Genomic DNA, 19,154 nt, shown 5'->3' on the forward strand with positions numbered 1-19,154 from the left:
TATAGCCAAAACTATGAAACACTTGAGTGAAAAAAATACCTATCACACCAATGAAGTTTTAATTTAGGGGTTAAACTCGAAGGCCAAGATCCAAAGGGGTTGGATATATGTCTCACAAGTGTGAGGGTTGATTGTAATTTGTATTATATATTGATTCCACGATGGTGACTTATGGAGAATCATAGACAAATTTAGTAAATGCAAAAAAAAGAAGTAGTTGAGTGCCAAAAAAGCCCTCACGATGTCGTAACAGTATATATAAACCAAATCCCCTATAGAAACCCACTCAAACACACTAATCATTGCCAAAAGTTGCCCCTATACATTTCTTATTCGTAATCAATCAACAAAGTAAAACTATGGGTTCCCCAGCACCAAGAAAGCTTCTTGTTGTGGACTTCACAAACGAAGAACTGAAGCCGGGATCAAGCTCTTGGGCATCGGCATGCAACGATATCCAGCATGCCCTCGAAAACCACGGCTGCTTTATAGCTTTGTACAACAAAGTTTCTCCCGAACTTGATGAGGCCATCTTTCAAGCAGCTGATGATTTATTTGACCTCCCGACCGAACTCAAAGTCCAAAATATCAATGAAAAACCTTACCACGGCTACATCGGCCAAATTCCCTTTGTTCCACTCCATGAAGGCTTAGGGATTGATTATGCCACCACTCTTGATGGAGTACAAAGCTTCACTAATCTCATGTGGCCCAAAGGAAACAAATCTTTCAGGTGTTTTTTTTTTTTTTTTGTCTTTTAACAAGTATCATATATCTATAGTGCTTGGGATAGATAAAATTCAAAGTAAGTACTTTTTCTTTTCAAATTATTTATGTTTGATTTATGATTCTCGTTACATTCAATTCTAGTTCCTTTTGGTTGCTCTTACCTGTTTTCTTTTGCGTCAAAAAATTTTCAGTGAAAGTTCATTTTCATTTGCAAAGACAGTGGCGAAGTTAGATGAAATGGTAATAAAAATGCTGTTCGAAAGCTATGGTGTTGAGAAATACAGCGATTCTCACATAGACTCGACCAGATATCTTCTTCGGTTCCTTAAGTACAGAGCCCCAGAAGTGAATGAGACCACCATGGCTTTTCCTTCTCATACTGATAAGAGCTTTTTGACCATCCTTTATCAGAACCACATTTCTGGCTTGGAAATAAGGACAAGGGATGATGAATGGATCAAAGTTGATTTTCCTCAAAAATCCTTCGTTGTGATGGCCGGGGATGCCTGCCAGGTTTGATAATTGCGAACAAGTCATTTGCTAAAAATGCATGAGCCATATATTTATTGCATTAAGATCACAATAGGACAAAATGGGAAGATAAATAAATAATTTTGTCTCTCAACCATGAAAATTGATTTACTCACAAGTTCTGGGGAACAAAGTGAACACTATGCATAAGAGCTTGAGCTTATGTTACTTACAAAGTGTGACAGTAGAAAGGTTTTTTGTTGCATGAATCAAACTAGAGACACTTCTTTGTGCTTATTACTAAGCTGGATTCTTCTATTTTTTTGCTCTGAGGGCAGAGAATAAGAAGTGAGCCTGGTTTAATTTGTTTGCAAAAGTTCACATTGTCATTGCCAAAGTATCCTGAATTTAAGGAGTTGGTGATGTGTTATTAGTATTTCTATTGTGGGTCCACTCCCTCTTTTTGTGTGTCTATTCAATGGCTTTGGGATATAGGATAGAAAAGGCCTAATATTAAAGAAAAGTAGACATTCACTTAGCTAGACAAGTCAAAGAAATCTAATACAGTTGTGTAAACTGAAAATTTTCACTCCCTAGTGTCAATAAATTAATCTGCAGATATGCCAAACACACAAAAATCACACGTATAGTAGGTTCGAATTTTATACTTGACAATTGTGGGTAAAAAAAGCGTAGGAAGAAGTGGAAGTATTAAAAAAACAATTCAGCGTTTGCATGTCAAAGTAAACATGTGTAAATTCTAACGTTTTCGGCCTTGGATTAGGCTTGGAGTAATGATAGAGTGCTTTCTTCCAACCACAAAGTAACCATGGACGCCAATGGAAAAGAAACAAGGTACACTATAGCCTTATTCTCATTCCTCAGCAAGATGGTGCAAGTACCAGAAGAATTAGTTAATGATGAAAAGCCACTGCAGTTCAAACCATTTGTCCATATAGATTTGCTCAACTTTTACGCCACTGACCAAGGACGGAAATCACAAAACATCCTCAAAGATTTCTGTGGTGTTTGAAGAAGGTCTATGTTGTGGTAGTGCCATTTCAATTGTATGTATGTGAACATCCTAAAGTTCATGTACTAAATAATTGCTACGTCTATGAGTTCTTGGCTCATTTAACCAAGAGGGTCACATCTGTAGCGTTTGGTTGATTGTCATGTATTTCCTGTAAGAAGTTTTATTCTGGTTTCATATCCACAAGTCTGATTAATGTATGGTCCTGAAAAGATGATTGTAGTAACCTATATCATGTATGAGATCTGTGCATGCATGATTATAAGAATCAGAATCAGAATAGGAGTGAGAATCAGAATCAGTTATCATACATAACTACCTTAATCACTTCCTTCCAATAATTTCTTTAATACATATTATCATTTGAGCAGATTTACACAAATTGACAATTAGTTTATATCTACATTACATTAAATCTATGGGCAAGAAGTCTTCTACATTACATTAAATCTACAAGCAAGAAAAATTTGTTACATAAAGTGTAACACCTCTATTAGACACTCTAACAAGGTGAAATAGTGACGTCTGTCATTTTTTTTATGTTATTAAATACGACTTCTAGTTAAGTTTTGCCTTTATTAACTCAAGCAAAGGTTCTTAATCCACCAATGAATACTAGTGTTTTGAAAATTGGATCGAACCAGCTGGTGCAACCAGCTAATGTTTCCAATCAAGTTTAATAATTGACCCAAAAGTTTAATTAAATGAGTCAAAAACCTATTGGACCGATAAATATCTGTAACAACAGGGCAATTCAACTAGAGTTACAATTTTTTTATTTTTAGAATAAATATTTTAGCCTTATTCACATTATTTAATATTAAAATAAATAGAAAATAATTGAACATTGAATCGAGTTGAACCGGTCAAACCACAAACCAGAAACTCTTCCAAGTTCATTTTTCAGTCCGTGTTTAACAACATTGATGAAGATCTTATCCTTTATCCATCCAAAGAAAGCACAATAGTCAAACGATCAAAAACAAGAGCAAACTAGGGTTCTTCCCCTTTCACTTCCCATGCCTTCTTGTTATGCTCTAACAAATCAGTTAATCCTTCTCATCAAAAGCTCCATAGCTTCAGTTCTGAAAGAATTTCTTATGAGATCTTATTATGAGAAAGCAGTGGAGATTTCCATTAGAGAGAAGATGGGTTTGGGGTTTTCACTCATTCTTCAATAGTTATGAGGTTAGGTTTGGGGATTTAGAAATAAAGAGGGAGGAGAAACTTTTGTGGATGGAGAAGAAGAGCAATGGTCGCATGGGTTAAAAGAAGTTGAATTTGAGTTTTATTTGTTAAAGGAGGATGGCAAATGTCACTGTATTTGGTGCATATCAGGACTGTTACCTGTTAGTGTGGCGTTATCTCACATCGACTTTTATATAAGGGAACCTTTCCCTTGGTTGCCTATAAATGTAGTGGGCCTGTAATGGGGTTAAGTGCACCAAGACCAAGAGAGCATTAGTGGGCTATTTGGACCTTTGGGTCATTAAGCCTTTTGTTTAGTTAAATACTTTTGGACTCTCTTGTGTTTTAGTATTAGATGTTTTGGGCCTAGGAACACTTTCCTAAGGCATCTTTTGTACTCTCTTCTTCATAGTAAAATATTACTCCTCCACCCGTGGACGTAGGTCAATTTGACCGAACCACGTAAATTCTTGTGTTCTTGTTTTACTTATTTCTGTTTTGTTATTTGTCTTTGGGGGTTGCTACAAATCCTTTTATCAATTTCCAGGGGCCAGACCTAACAAACTGGTATCAGAGCTTCTTTGGAGGCTTTGAATTTTGTGGCAACAATGACAATAACAAAGACTGTCATCGAGAAATTCGACAGGAATGTCAACTTCGGGATGTGGCAGCTCAAGATGGAGGCTATTTTGGTTCAAGACGGAGTTGATCTAGCGATACACGGAATTGAGAAAAAGCCAGAGAGTGTGATAGAAGCAAATTTTGCTGAGATGGATAAGAAGGTAAGATCCAGTATTATCTTAAATCTCTCTGACGAGGTTTTGTGGGAGGTAGCCACTGAGACTTCGGCAAAGGCCATGTGAGACAAACTTAAGGTCTTGTACATGAAGAAGACAGTTGAGAATTGGCTTTATTTAAAGCAAAGTTTGTATATGCTTCGCATGACTGAAGGTACATCTATACGCTCACATCTTGATAAATTTGATTCCATTATTATGGATTTGGGAAATATAGATTCAAAAATTGATGATGAGGATCAGGCCCTGTTACTTTTGTGTTCCCTTCCCCAATCTTTTAAACATTTTCGCGATACTATGATTTATGGAAAAGAAACAATTTCGTATCGAAAAATTAAATCTGCATTAAAATCTAAGGAGCAGATAGACAGGGATATTACTGGGGAATTTAGTGGAGGCCATGCAGAAGGTCTAGTTGTTAGAGGTAGAACTAAGAGAAGAGAATTTGATAAAAGTAGATCTAAATCTAGATCTAAATCCAGACATAGAAATGTGGAGTGCAATTATTGTCATAAAATGGGGCATATTAAGGTAGATTGTTTCAAATTGAAAAATAAATTGAAACAAAAGGAGAAACCTGGTGAGAAAAATTTTGAAACTACCGAAACTGGTGTTGCAGCTGATGAGAATGAAGGAAGTATTTTTTTTGTGACTGATGACAGGACAAGGTTTAAAAATGAATGGATTTTAGATTCAGGGTGCTCTTATCACATGTGTCCCAATAGGGATTTATTTTTCACTTATGAATCTTACAATGGTGGAATTGTTTTGATGGGTAATAATGCCGCTTGTAATATTATTGGTAAGGGTACAATTCGAATTAAAATGCATGATGGTATTGTGAGGACGCTCACTAATGTTAGACATGTTCCTGATTTGAAAAAGAATCTCATCTTTTTGGGCACTCTAGAGGCTCTTGGGTGCAAATACACAGGTGAAAATGGCATTATGAAGGTTTCTAAAGGTGCTCTCGTTGTAATGAAAGCTTGCAGGGTTGGTAGTTTATATGTTTTGCAGGAATCTACTGTCATAGGCTCGGTTGCAGTTTCGTCATCATCATCTTTGTCTGATTCTGACATCACTAAATTGTGACATATGCGTTTGAGACATATGAACGAGAAAGGCCTGGGCATACTAAGCAAAAGGGGACTTCTTTGCGGTCAGAGTACTGGGTCACTGGAATTCTGTGAACATTGTATCTTTGGGAAGCAAAAAAGAGTTAGCTTCAGTTCTCAAGCAATCCATAAGACGAAAGGTACTCTTGATTATATTCGTTCAGATTTATGAGGTCCATCTCGTGTTCCGTCTAAGGGTGGTGCCAGGTATATGTTGACTTTCATTGATGATTATTCAAGGAAAGTTTGGGTTTATTTTCTTAAACATAAGAATGATATTTACCTCACTTTCAAGCAATGGAAAGTTTTGATTGAGAAACGGACAGGTAAACAGATCAAGCGGCTTATAACAGATAATGGTATGGAATTTTGTGAAAGAGAATTTGATGAATTTTGCAAGAATTAAGGAATTGTTCGGCATCACACTGTCAGGATGACGCCTCAGCAAAATAGTGTGGCCGAATGTATGAACAGAACACTTTTGGAGAGAGCGAGGTGCATGATCTCCAACGCAGGGTTGGCCAAGGATTTTTGGGCTGAAGCAATTTCTATGACCTGTTATATTGTCAACCGTGCTCCTTCTGCTGCTCTTAATTTCAAAACTTCTGAGGAAGTTTGGTCAGGTACTCCTGCTGATTATTCTGATTTTAAAATTTTTGGGTGTCCAGCATATATGCATGTAAATGATGGAAAATTGGAACCTCGTGCTAAAAAGTATATTTTCCTTAGGTATGCTTCTGGGGTGAAAGGATACAGATTATGGTGTTCTGATCCTAAATATCCAAAATTTATAATCAGTAGTGACGTTACTTTTGATGAATTCTCTATATTATCTTCCAAGAAGGAGTCTTCTAGTTCTTGTCAAACAGATGATAGTATGCAGAAGCAGGTGGAGCTTGAGATTGGTAGTTCTGGTCCTTCTATTCAACAAGTGCCAGTAGATGCATCTGAATCTACTGATGAAAATAATTCAGAAGAGAAAGAATATTCCATTGCCAGAGATAAATCAAGGAGGGATATTCGACCACCACAAAGATATGCAAATCTGGTTGCATATGCTTTATCTATCGCAGAAGAAATTGATGTAGTTGATGAGCCTACTACTTATTCAGATGCGCTTTCTTGTGATGATTCTGCTAAGTGGTTGGTTGCGATGAATGAAGAAATTGAGTCTCTCCATCGAAATGGAACTTGGGTTCTTGTGAAGCCGCCTCCAGGTAAGAAAATTGTTGGATGTAAATGGATCTTCAAGAAGAAAGAAGGTATTCCAGGAGTTGAAGATGCAATGTATAAAGCACGTTTGGTTGCAAAGGGCTATAGTCAGAATTTGTCAGAAATCCACACTTTGAAGTTGCAGTTAAGTAGTGAATTTGACATAAAACATTTGGAAGCAGTTAAGAAAATTCTTGGCATGGAAATCAAAAGAGACCGAGGAGCTGAAAAATTATTCTTGACTCAAGAAAATTATCTTGAAAAGGTTTTGGAGAAGTTTGGCATGAAAGATGCTAAACCTGTGACTACTCCTCTTGCTAGTCATGTTCGACTATCTGCTGCTCAGTCACTACAGTCAGTTGAAGAGGAAGAGTATATGGCACGGGTTCCTTATTCCAATGCAGTTGGCAGCATTATGTATGCAATGGTTTGTACTCGTCCAGATATTGTACAAGCAGTCAGTGTGGTTAGCAGGTATATGTCGTGTCCCGGAAAAGCACATTGGCAGGCTGTGAAGTGGATTCTTAGATACTTGCGAGGGACTTCAAATTGTAGTTTAGAGATTGGAAGAAATAATGACACTTTGGTTGGTTTTGTAGACTCTGACTATGCTGGGGATCTTGACAGGAGAAGATCACTTTCAGGTTACGTATTTTGCATTGGCAGTTGTGCAGTTAGTTGGAAAGCTACTTTACAACCCGTTGTAGCTTTATCTACTACGGAGGCAGAATATATGGCCATAATTGAGGCAATCAAAGAAGCCTTATGGTTGAAGAGTCTGTTTGGCGAACTTAGTTTGTATCAAGGTGTTATTACTATTTACTGTGATAGTCAAAGTGCCATTCATTTGACTAAAGATCAGATGCATCATGAGAGGACGAAACACATTGATGTGAAATTTCATTTCATTCGAGATACTATGGCTGAGGGAAAAGTTCTTGTTCAGAAAATCAGTACCAAGGAGAATCCTACTAACATGTTCACGAAACCTCTTCCAGTTTACAAGTTCAAGCAATGCTTGAATTGGGTTGGTATTCGTTGTTGGTGAGCCCATTGGGGCTTATGTGGAGAAGGTGGAGCAGTTTTGCTACCGTTGATGTTGGGGACACGCTAAGGTGGAGATTTGTTAGTATGGCGTTGTCCCACATCGACTTTTGTATAAGGGAACCTTTCCCTTGGTTGCCTATAAATGTAGTGGGTCTGTGATGGGGTTAAGTGCACCAAAATCAAGAGAGTATTAGTGGACTGTTTGGGCCTTTGGGTCATTAAGCCTTTTGTTTAGTTAAATACTTTTGGGCTCTCTTTTGTTTTAGTATTAGGTGTTTTGGGCCTAGGAACACTTTCCTAAGGCATCTTTTGTACTTTCTTTTTCATAGTAAAATATTGCTCCTCCTCCGCCCGTGGACGTAGGTTAATTTGACCGAACCACGTAAATTCTTGTATTCTTGTTTTACTTATTTCTGTTTTGTTATTTGTCTTTGGGGGTTGTTACAAATCCTTTTGTCAATTTCTTGGGGCCAGACCTAACATTACCCTTTTGGTGTAACATAAAGATCCGTAGCCAAATCTACGACAGTCCCGGAGCAATCATTAATAGCTCACGAGCTCCCTTGGGGCAGTTGCCATGCGTAGCCCTTTACCAATTTGTTCTGACAAACTACTACCAGAATGAAGAAAGAAACAAAATCCTAGGAAATGTAAATTCATAAACGAATGTGGCCCAGATGTTGCCATAAGTTAGTGATGACTTTAACAGTGAACACAAAATTTTAGATTGTATAAATAAGCGAATGGAGTCTAAAAAAATAAGGAAAGGTGTGTCAAAAGAAAGTTCGGTTACGCCTGATCCTAAGTGGAATTTAACAATATAAGGATCTGTATATAAATGTAATGTCTATCTGAAATAGGAGCGACAAAAGGATCTGTATTGAAATGGAATGTCTCACATGATACTTGTTTTATACAAATAACACGATATGAAATTGGAATGCAAAGAACTAAAATGAGAATTTCCCTTTTGGTAAAGAAGGCTTTCCCATTACAAGTTTACTACTATTGCCACACAGCACACAGAAAATAATAATACTAATAATAATAATAAGTTGACAACCGATGATGCCATCATCCATTGAGTAAATGAATAATGGTACTTTTTCACTTTGAAGCAGCATCTGCTGCCCTAGCTAGGATGATTTGGAGAATTCTAAAAAGTTCCTCAGTCTCTGGTATAATACCATGAATAGCTTTGTCCGAGGAAAAGCTTTCAGCCCATCCCACTAGGGCAGGTGTCTTGGCTTCATCAAGAAAATTCACATCTAACTGAATTTCCCAAGCCTTTAGCCATCCCAAGTAGCAGCCCAGAACGATATCAAGAAAACCTATTGTTTCTCCACCAAAGAAGCACTTCCCTTTGCTGGCCTTCACGAATACATCCTCAAAGAATTTTAGACCTTCAAATATTTTCTCCACCAATGCTGTTTTGGACTCCTCGTCTTTTGCAGTTGTAAGCTCCTTGAAAAATGGAATCCACTGCATACCAATTAAACACATTAGTAACGGAACAGGGACAGGCAGGAATAACGGCCAGTGAAAACGCTATATAAATATATATATATATATATATATATATATATAGTAATTATCACAAGCTAATTTTACAATTTTATATAATTATTGTTTATGGAGACCCAATTATGAAGTTATATCAAAATTACACGACATTATCTGAATCTTACATTTAAATTCTTTTAATTTGTGTTGGTGGACAAATTTTAGCTACCAAATTATGCATGCTTTCAGTACATCGCTGTGCCCTTAGTCCGTCACTGAATCCTGCTACTTCACATGCACAGTGTTGAATAAAGATATAGAAATAGGGGTAGAAACGTTTGTAGTACAAACCATTCATGAAATGTTAATCACCTTGATTGCATTAAAAAAAAAATTTTGCAGTCAAGATCACAAGATGCATATCGATTTTAATACCATGTGTGGGACTAATATAGAAAAAAGTATTCTATATTTATATTACGTTCGAATAGATTTATATTTTGAACAAACAGATTTATTTATTGAAATGCACAAACTGGCAACCATCCCTACCCCGATCCCTGAGGATACACCGGTGCCTTGTCAAGTGAAAAAAGATTGGTCAAGCAGCAAATGCTATAGTAGTACCTTGTCATCAATGTAAGCTGCCCAAAAGCGGGCAATGGCACGGTCGTAGGGATCAGAAGGAAGGATAGAGGGACCATCAAACCAGAACTCATCAATGTACTGCGCAATCACAAGTGAGTCACATATGGGCTTATCACCATGGAGGAGTACTGGGATGTTCTTGTGAACAGGATTAGATTTAAGAAGGAGCTCACTTTTTTCTCTCATATTCTGTGGGATGAATTCATAGTCTATTGATTTTAGATTGAGGGCAAACTGAACCCGGTTCACGTATTGGCTTGCAGGAGCACCAAGAAGCTTTACATCATTCGTTGGCATTGCTAAACCTGAGCTTAAATCCGTTGAAGACAAAGCTGAAAACTTCTTAAAGTGGATACATGCGATATTCTTGCGGGTTGTTAGTTGTATTTATAGATGAAAGCTTGGAAGATAGGCCTCTGTTAAGTGTGAACAAGTAATACAAGCTGATAAATGGCAAGTTTTTGAAATATTGCAAATTTCGAAATATTCATTGAACGAAATATTGCTGAGAAATGGAAAATTCAACGGTTAATTAAGGGATGGATTTAAGTTTTAACTTACACCAAGAAACTTCAGGCCATTTCAATTCACAAGTCAGTATAACGAGTTAAAGTTCAGTAGTTCTTTTTAGTTTGGATGTAGGGTGTTATGTGATAGGATTATTGAATAAGATGATGCGGTGAGAGATCTAATTATTTATGGAATTCTTTTTTTTTTCTTTTCAATGTTAAGTAGAGCTAGAAGGCTATTTGGTGAGAAAGAATACGAGCCTTTGATAACTGATGAATTGATGTAGCGATTAAATAATGAATCCATGTAGCAATAATCTAATAGTCTATTGAGGGATAATGGGGAGAGAGAGAGAGAGAAAGAGTCTAATGGAGAGAAGTCTAATCCATATGCATATGTCATTTGGATTTTGGTGTCAAAACAAAGATGTTTACTAGTTATAAATTCCTTTAAAACCTGCAAATTAGATTCCCTGTCCAATTTTCTGCGATGTTAATTATGCTTTTGTTGTCATACAAGATGCTTCTTAGCGGAATGGAGAAATCGACAAGCAAAAGAACATGACAAGGTGCCAAATAAAAGGCTAGTTGGGGGGAAAAAACATGACAAGGTGGGACAGAGTAGTGGCTTGAATGAAGAAGAAAACAAAGACAAAAGTGAAAGCTAGTATTTTAGGCTTTTTAGAGCTAACGACTCGATTAGCTGTTGATTCTCTAATGGTGACAACTTGATTTATTTATTTATTTTTATTTTATCTTGACAATCAATAGTAAATATTATAACCAATTCCACGTCTTCTCTTGTTCTATCCTCTTAAATTATATCAATCATTATGAATCTTTTATTGTCCCAAATTTTTATCAGTCCTCTACCCCGAAAACTAATTTTGGACAAATCATGAATAACATAATCATGGAGGAGGTTGGGTTAAATAATAATGTGAGAGAAATTGTAAGTATGAGATTCTGGATTCAAAACCTCCTTTTTGTATAAAAATAAAAAGTTTAAAAGAAAATAGCATCTGCAGTCATTAAGTATTAGCGCTGATCAAAACCGAAGGAGGATTTGGACGCATGTCAGATCCATGAAGGAAAAACAACAGTATCTTTTAGCCTTTTTTGGGCAAAATTCTGTTGAATTTTCATGCAACAAAATTATGCCAATACATGATCATGGTTATCACCAGAGCTAGCCAGAATTAAAAAATTATAAAAAAGTATGGGTAAGTTAGGAAATATCAACTGGTCACTAGAATGCCGAAGTTAAAATTGTTGGAATTTAAACGGATTCTTTTGTAATAAATAATTGTGAGATCCAAATTGTGTGCTTTGAAAATATGAAATTCCATGCAGTCGTGAAGAAAGGAACCGAAATTGGGGTTTAAATTCCTTTAGTGTGCCATACATTTACAAAAGTCGACAATTATCTTGGACTGTTATATATATACATATATATATATATATATATATATATATATTTCATATTAAGGAAAGAAATAATAGTCTTTGTACAATAACACTTGTAAGGCTTGAATAATTAATTCCAAAAGAAGATTAAGATGCATTTTTTTGTACCAAATGTGAATCTTGGCTTAAAGTTTAGGAAGAAATATAGTTTTCATTCCCAATGTTTGACTTATGTGCCAACTAGTCTCAAATGTTCTGATTACAAAAAATGTTGTGAAGATTTGTATTTTAGGCAAATTTAGGATTACTGCCATCAATGTATAGTTTGGACTTTGCATTTTTTTTGTTCCCAATGTTTGGACTTCAAATTCTTATAACTCGTTAAATTTCAAATATTGCTGTCGAGGGCCTAATGATGAAATGAGATTAGAAGTAGATTGAAATCGTGTTACATGTGTGCTACTAAAGCTAATAATTAAAATAATTGAAATGCTAATTAAACTTCTTTTACTTCTTTTTCATGTTTTTATTTCGTTTACTCTTGCGACTGATTTTTCATATGTTTCTTCTCTCTTGCAACGTTGGTCTCAAGTTAGTGAGATTATCATTGGCTGCTACAGTGTACTATATTTGGTGGGCTAGAAATCGAAGGATATTCAGTAGTATGTATCAAAATTGTGATCAAATTGTGAAAATGATTATTTTAGAGATCCATACTATGGCTATGAACTGGAGGGGTGTAAGGAAAAGCAAGGAGAACTCAGCTTAATCTTGAGCTTTGACCAGTGTATCTTTAGTTGATGTGTTGTATATAGAATTCTAATATATTGATTGTATAGTTTCTTATGAATTGTCTTGCAGGGACTAGTAACTCTATGAGCCCGTGGTATATGTGCTCATTGCTATATCAACAAAATTTCTTTTCAAAAAAAATAATTAGCTTAAAATTTTATCATTGTAATATTAGATTTTGATAGAAACAAATGACAAGAATTAAAGAAAAGGATTTTTTTTTCAAAAATTGTTAAAAGCTCTTTATATTAGTACGTAGTTTGACTAGTTATGTTAGTCACACTTCTTAATTACAACCATTTGAAGCCTACATCATGCAAGAATTTGTCTAATAGTGGTTAGAATAAAGTTACATACAAAATCACAATTCTCCTCTACCTTTCACTAATTCTTAGTTTTTATCTAGTAATATCTATATACTATTATTCAATTGTGACTAATTTAACAAAGAGATGCTCTATAAATTAAAGGATAGCATTGTGTCGATATAAAGTGCTTCTAGCAGTTTTTATAGAGATTAGGGAACACATTTGTCATATTATATATTTGATTTAAGTTACATTTAATGTCATTTAAAATTTTAATTATAAGTTCTAAGGGACCTTGTTGATCTTAACTCCAAACTCTACTGATAAAAAATGCAAAGTTAAAACTTTTCAATAACACCAATTTGATTTTTATTGTTACTGACTCTGAGTTTTCATTCGTTGCCTTATAGTTGCTCAAAATCAGAACCTTTGAAGCAAAAAAATTAGAGACCAATTTAGCACACAAGCTAAACATTGAGATCAAAATTATATTTTTCCCTGAAATTTATAGGCAAATTGTAGTTTACCCTGAAGAAAGTAGCCATTATGATCACTTTACACGTTATAGTTCTTTTAATTCAGAGACCAATATGAACGACAATAGTAACTTAAATGGGAAAATCCTAGGTGCAATAATCGACAAGTCGCTATATATTAACCAACTTTTTACTATGAATATTGCTTGTCAACTACATATAAGCACAGTATACGAATTAACAAGTTACTAGCCATTTCTGAAGTTATGAAGTTTCGTTTTGGCAAGAGAAGTTTTGAAGTAATTTCATTAACGTGTTACCTTTTCCCAATCTCTAACACCAGTTAGTCCGCGGGGTACATAGTGAAGAAAGCTGCAACTTAACCAGTTATTTTGGAACACTGCTTCCATTATTGCAGAAAGCCAACCACCATCTACTCTGAACATTTTTTGAAACAACATTTCTAATGTTCGATCGGATTTGTTACATAAGTGCATTTTAGAGAAATAAACTTTACCTTATCTGTATCGTACGTCCTTTGCTTGCGCACTAATAAAGGACAAATATGGCCATAAAAAAAGTGAATATAGTACGTTTGATGCCATTTCTATAAATTTTCATCACAAGTTGTTTGCTTAGCTCTTTCCCAACATTATTGAAATAATTTCTCAATGGTGAAGTCTTTATAAGGGCGATAGCCTGTACTTGAGAACTAAAGGTACGAATGTTTAAGCTAATGAAATGGAATAACAATGATGCGATAAAATTAAAAACAATGTTATGCATAGATTATTAAAAGGAGGAGAAAGACAAGGATATTGTCAAGTTGGTGAAGATTCTTTTATTTTGTTGGGGAATTAAGGATACGTTTGATAAATTTGAAGTATGAAAACTGAAATTTAAAATCTGAAATTTGAATTTATTAAATTATTGAATTGTTAAGTATTAAAATTAATATATTTGAGTGCATATTATATTTAATGATAGGTGAATAACTTATCACTTATTTTTGGGAGCAAGTTTTGTTTAGGATATTCAGTGTCACTTAATTAATTCAAATTTTCAATTTTTGGTTATCAAACGCATCTAAATATATTAAAATTTGAATCCATTAAATTTAAGTATTGAATTACATTATCATACAGGGCCTAGGTCTCTGTAGTGTAGACAAGCGTTCTTCATTGTACTAATAGAAATTTCAAACGGGAGCACGTTTGGGAGGGGCAATGATAGAGCAGTTATCTGGCACATTTTGCAGTGTTATTTTGTCCTGATTTTGGCTATTTTCTGTGCTAAGTATTGAGGTTTAACTTATATTTCATATTTGTGTGAATTGTAGGTGGTCAGCATTAAAAATGTCCTCTTGTGGCAAATTTTCAGAAGACCCTTCGTCTCAGAGCGTGGCCACGCCTTAGAAGATAGACGTTACCGAAAGACGAACCATGGTCCACGTGAACCCGAAGCACTGGATTGGAACCTTGAAACAAAAGTTGTGGGCCTCCTAACCCTTTGAAGACTACTGGCGGCTACAAAAGGCGAAAAAGACCAAAAGAAAAGGGGATTCACGTATTAGGATTTTAGATAGCTTTAGTTTTCTTTTCCCTAGCCGTCAGACGTTGTAGACTCTTCTCTTGCTTTTTGGTTTTCACGCTTTTGACTCTTTTGCTTTGCTTTTGGCTTCTGTACAATTTTTCCTATTCGACTTTTGCTTCTACTTTCGCTCGAGGGGTACGAACACGAAACCCAACAAAGGTAAGCAAAGGTTTTTCAGCCGTTCCTTCGTTAATTCATCTTTTCCAATTTTTCGGCAATTAATTGAATGAATTCAATTAAATCACGCGGGATTGACACGATGAGGAGCGGCTAATTTTCTCCCCTACCCAAAGGTCGACGCGAGGGCGCGGTCCATAATATCTGTGAGATCTAACCAAATCTTCATTATTTCCTCCAATTAATTGCTATTCATGCGTTTCCTGAATTAATTATTCATGGGTATTTTATTAATTGAATATCAACGGCCGGGTATTTGATTTAATTTAATAGCCTACTGCCATGTTAATTAAATAGAATCCGTAATTGTTCATTTAGTTAACACCCCGTGGCAACCACCATAATTGGCTTTATGATGGGGAAACGCAAGATCTAGCTTAAATAAACCCTTTTAGCGTGTTTATTGGTTAGGGTTGGGTTCTTCTAACTATAATGCAATCGGGTAATTAAATTCCTACGGTCGTACCTAAGGTTGTTATCTGGTTAGAGAAACAGTCAATGGTCGTACCTTGACTGTCGAAAAAGTAAGGAAGAACTGGTTGTCAGAGCTTGTTAATGACTATAACCAACCTAGTAATTCGTGGGTGAAATATCTTTGCATCAATGATCATTTAATTGGACCGTGCCTGAGCAGTTGATCCTTTGGGTAGAACTTTTATTAATTGCTATTTTTAATAAATTATGCTTTGTGAGTTAGTTTTGAATTTTGTTTGTTTTATTTCATTTTTATTTGTCTCCCATTGAAAACCCCCCATACTTCGAACTCTAAAGAAATAAGTTATCCCCACTCCCTGTGAATTCGACCCTACTCACCGCTATATGTAAAATTTACATTTTTCTCGAGTAGGTATTTATTATTGCACAGGCTCGACACCTGTCAATTTTTAGCGCCGTTGCCGGGGACTGGTGCCTAATTAATTTATTTCTTTTTTAGTTCATTTTTTTTATTTTTCTCTTATTTTTTTTGTATATATTTTATGGCTGCTAACATTCCGTATTTTGGTGATAGACTGGATTTTAATTTTACAAGGGGTTATGAGACTCATGCTTTTTCTAATGATCAATGGGCTGTTGCAAATTGTGGAGCTTATTTTGCTTCGAATTATTCACTCGACATATGCCCTGCATTTCAAGATGGTCGAAGTACTCCAATCGATACTTTTAGGGATTTTTCACCTCAATATCAAACTTGGTATGACCCTTATTCAAACGGGTATGAGCAAAGATGGTGGGATGATTCCACTTTTAATTATGAACAAAGGCCAATAGATTTTCAACAGCTAGAGTCTCAAGGACCGTCATCCATGTCAGGTATGTCTCTTGAAGAAATAGTTGAATTAATAGCTACTAACACATATCAAATTCAACAGGAGACACATCAAATTCAACAGGAGACATATCAAATTCAACAGGAGACACAAATGTTGATTAAAGAGATGGAAGATGGAAGGCGTGAATTGGCATCTAAAATGAGCAAATTGATTTCTCCATTCTGTGAAGAATTACCCTCAGCGATTATTATCGACCATGAAGAAAATGAGGGTATAATTATCCTGACAAATGACATGGAACTGCAAGAATCTCATGAAAAAGAATCTAAAGATACAGTTGAAAAGGGAATTGAAGTACAAGAAAAGGAACCCCAATATCAAATTGTTCAAGTGGATGAATCCAGTGAACAATCTCCAAATGAGGTGACACCTCCCCCATTCCTTGATCAATACTCTCCTGACTCTTATTCTTTAATTCCTGTTAGTGAGATTGATTTTATTATACCAGAAAATTTTGAGTTTCATGACAGGAATGAGTTAAGAGTCACGATGGCAAAATATCTCGAATCAATAAGTGCTCTTGATGGAGGAATGAGTGAAGATTTAAGGTCATCACTTGTTTGTTTGGCGCCAACTACTAATCCATGGAAGACCGTAGCTCGTGGAGTCAAGAATTACTCTATCTACGAGGGCTATCAGGATTACTTAGGAGATGAAGCACTGCAACAAGCTACACGATTTTATCCTCCATGAATAAACATGACAATGTCTAGCCAAAGACATTAAAAAAAGGCACTGCTTGGGAGGCAACCCAAGGATTCTTTTGTTTTAGTTTTCTTATATTTTTGGAATTTTTATTAAGTGTTAGTGTCATTTAGTGGATTGTTGTTTTGTGGCAGGAAGCTGGCAGTTGGACATGCCCACTCTAGTTGATCATGCCTAAGGAATGAAGCTTTGGAATTGATGGTCAGAAGACTCTAGCTTCCAAGGCATGCCCACGCCTTCCGAAAACGAAACTTCAGTCTTCTCCTTCCTGTTGGTGTTGCGTCCATCGCCACCACTCCACATTGTGCACGCAGCCGTCTCCCCTCTTCCGCCTTAGTGTCTCACTTTCCCTCCCCGGTGGTCAGGGAAGTTTCTTTTCTTTTCTCCTAATACTTCATTTGTCTTTTCTACATTGAGGACAATGTAGGTTTTAGGCGTGGGGGAGTGGCTTCCATTATTTCTTTTTGCTTTGTTACTCAAAAAAAAATGAAACAAAATGGAAAAAATGAAAAAAAAAGAAAACATTGTAGTTAGTCAGCTTTTTGTTTATTTCTATGCTTGTTAATGCTTGAGCATGTTGCTGTGATAAATGACACAATCAAGATGCGGGGGTATGTGGGTAAATATACTAGCTATGCATTTCGTTTTCCCTTGGCAGTGTTGTTGAGTGTTGAATACGCTGGACTTGACCCATTTTTGAAACTTTTGGGAGCTTTTGAGCCTTATATGAGCACATTATTCTTGTTTGCTCTATTTTTGTTTGATTAAGTGGGTATCACACATGGTATTGGCATTCTAGAACTTGCTAGTTTATACATGTCGAGACCACATTTTTTGTTGAATTGGATGCATTTGAAATGATAAGGGCATTTAGGATATAACCCTATTTAGCTATCTAAAAAACCAAGCCCTCATCTTATCTCCCAATAGTGAACCAATTTGAGCTTTTATCCCTCTCTTTGTTTGTTAGCCGTGCTGGATAATCCATGACCTTTTTAGACTCTTTTGTCCAACCTTGTGTCATTAAGCGATGTCTGAAATTCATTACTTGTGCAAGGTAAATAAATCTGTGGTGGCAAGTGTTGTCAAAAAGATGTTGTATGGTGCTGTTTCTGTACATCTGAGATCGAAAGAAAAGCCAAAAAAAAAAAAAGAAAAAAAAAGGGGAGAAATTGGCAAAAAGCTGGTGACCAGAAGACTCTGTCTTCCAGGGCGTGCCCACGCCTTGCTAGACATCCTCTCCAAAAAAAAAAAAAAAAAAAAAAAAGAGTTCCGACACTTGTACAATGAAAACAGCAAATGGAAACGCCCTACTTGAGAAATTGCCCCGATAAAGCATTGTGGTTATGTAGTGGATATTGGACATTCTCTTGACACATTACACCCTATTTTTACCTTCTTATCCCGCCTTTCACCTGGACTCCATTACAACCTCACCAAAGTCCCTTTGATTTGTGTATTTAGTTCACTTTCGAGTGGTGGAGATGTGATAAATGTGCAAACTTATGGTAATGCCATTCCGTGATGTTGATTTGAGCGTTCCTAGTATTCATATATTTTCTTTGAATTACAACCTATCCGGTGTGTTCTAATTTTAGCGATATTGTCAGGGACCTGAGATGCTTGTGTTAGTATAGACTATTCCATGACCTCTGCTCTCTTGGTTGTACTTCTGAGCTCCGAAATGCTTGAGGACAAGCATTGTCTAGGTGTGGAAGGATTTGATAGAGCAGTTATCTGGCACATTTTGCAGTGTTATTTTGTCCTGATTTTGGCTATTTTCTGTGCTAAGTATTGAGGTTTAACTTATATTTCATATTTGTATGAATTGTAGGTGGTCGGCATTAAAAATGTTCTCTTGAGGCAAATTTTCAGAAGACCCTTCGTCTCAGAGCGTGGCCACGCCTTAGAAGGTAGACGTTACCGAAAGACGGACCATGGTCCACGTGAACCCGAAGCACTGGATTGGAACCTTGAAACAAAAGTTGTGGGCCTCCTAACCCTTTGAAGACTACTGGCGGCTACAAAAGGCGAAAAAGACCAAAAGAAAAGGGGATTCACGTATTAGGATTTTAGATAGCTTTAGTTTTCTTTTCCCTAGCCGTCAGACGTT

General features: G+C 36.0%; 2 protein-coding genes across 2 annotated transcripts; one reads left to right on the forward strand and one right to left on the reverse strand.

Annotated features, from left to right (window-relative positions):
* Positions 1–277: 277 nt before the first annotated feature.
* Positions 278–2,463, forward strand: LOC113734621 (probable 2-oxoglutarate-dependent dioxygenase AOP1). Its single transcript, XM_027261224.2, has 3 exons — positions 278–733; positions 921–1,242; positions 1,985–2,463. The coding sequence occupies exons 1-3, from the start codon at positions 360–362 to the stop codon at positions 2,231–2,233; spliced, it is 945 nt and encodes a 314-aa protein (XP_027117025.1). The 5' UTR covers positions 278–359; the 3' UTR covers positions 2,234–2,463.
* A 5,986-nt stretch (positions 2,464–8,449) lies between these two features.
* LOC113733685 (glutathione S-transferase U17-like) lies at positions 8,450–10,118 on the reverse strand. Its single transcript, XM_027259886.2, has 2 exons — positions 9,723–10,118; positions 8,450–9,074 (listed from the first exon to the last, which is right to left on the reverse strand). The coding sequence occupies exons 1-2, from the start codon at positions 10,038–10,040 to the stop codon at positions 8,700–8,702; spliced, it is 693 nt and encodes a 230-aa protein (XP_027115687.1). The 5' UTR covers positions 10,041–10,118; the 3' UTR covers positions 8,450–8,699.
* Between the last annotated feature and the right edge of the window lie 9,036 nt (positions 10,119–19,154).

Source organism: Coffea arabica, chromosome 3c (genome assembly GCF_036785885.1).
Source record: "Coffea arabica cultivar ET-39 chromosome 3c, Coffea Arabica ET-39 HiFi, whole genome shotgun sequence".
Lineage (NCBI taxonomy): Eukaryota > Viridiplantae > Streptophyta > Magnoliopsida > Gentianales > Rubiaceae > Coffea > Coffea arabica.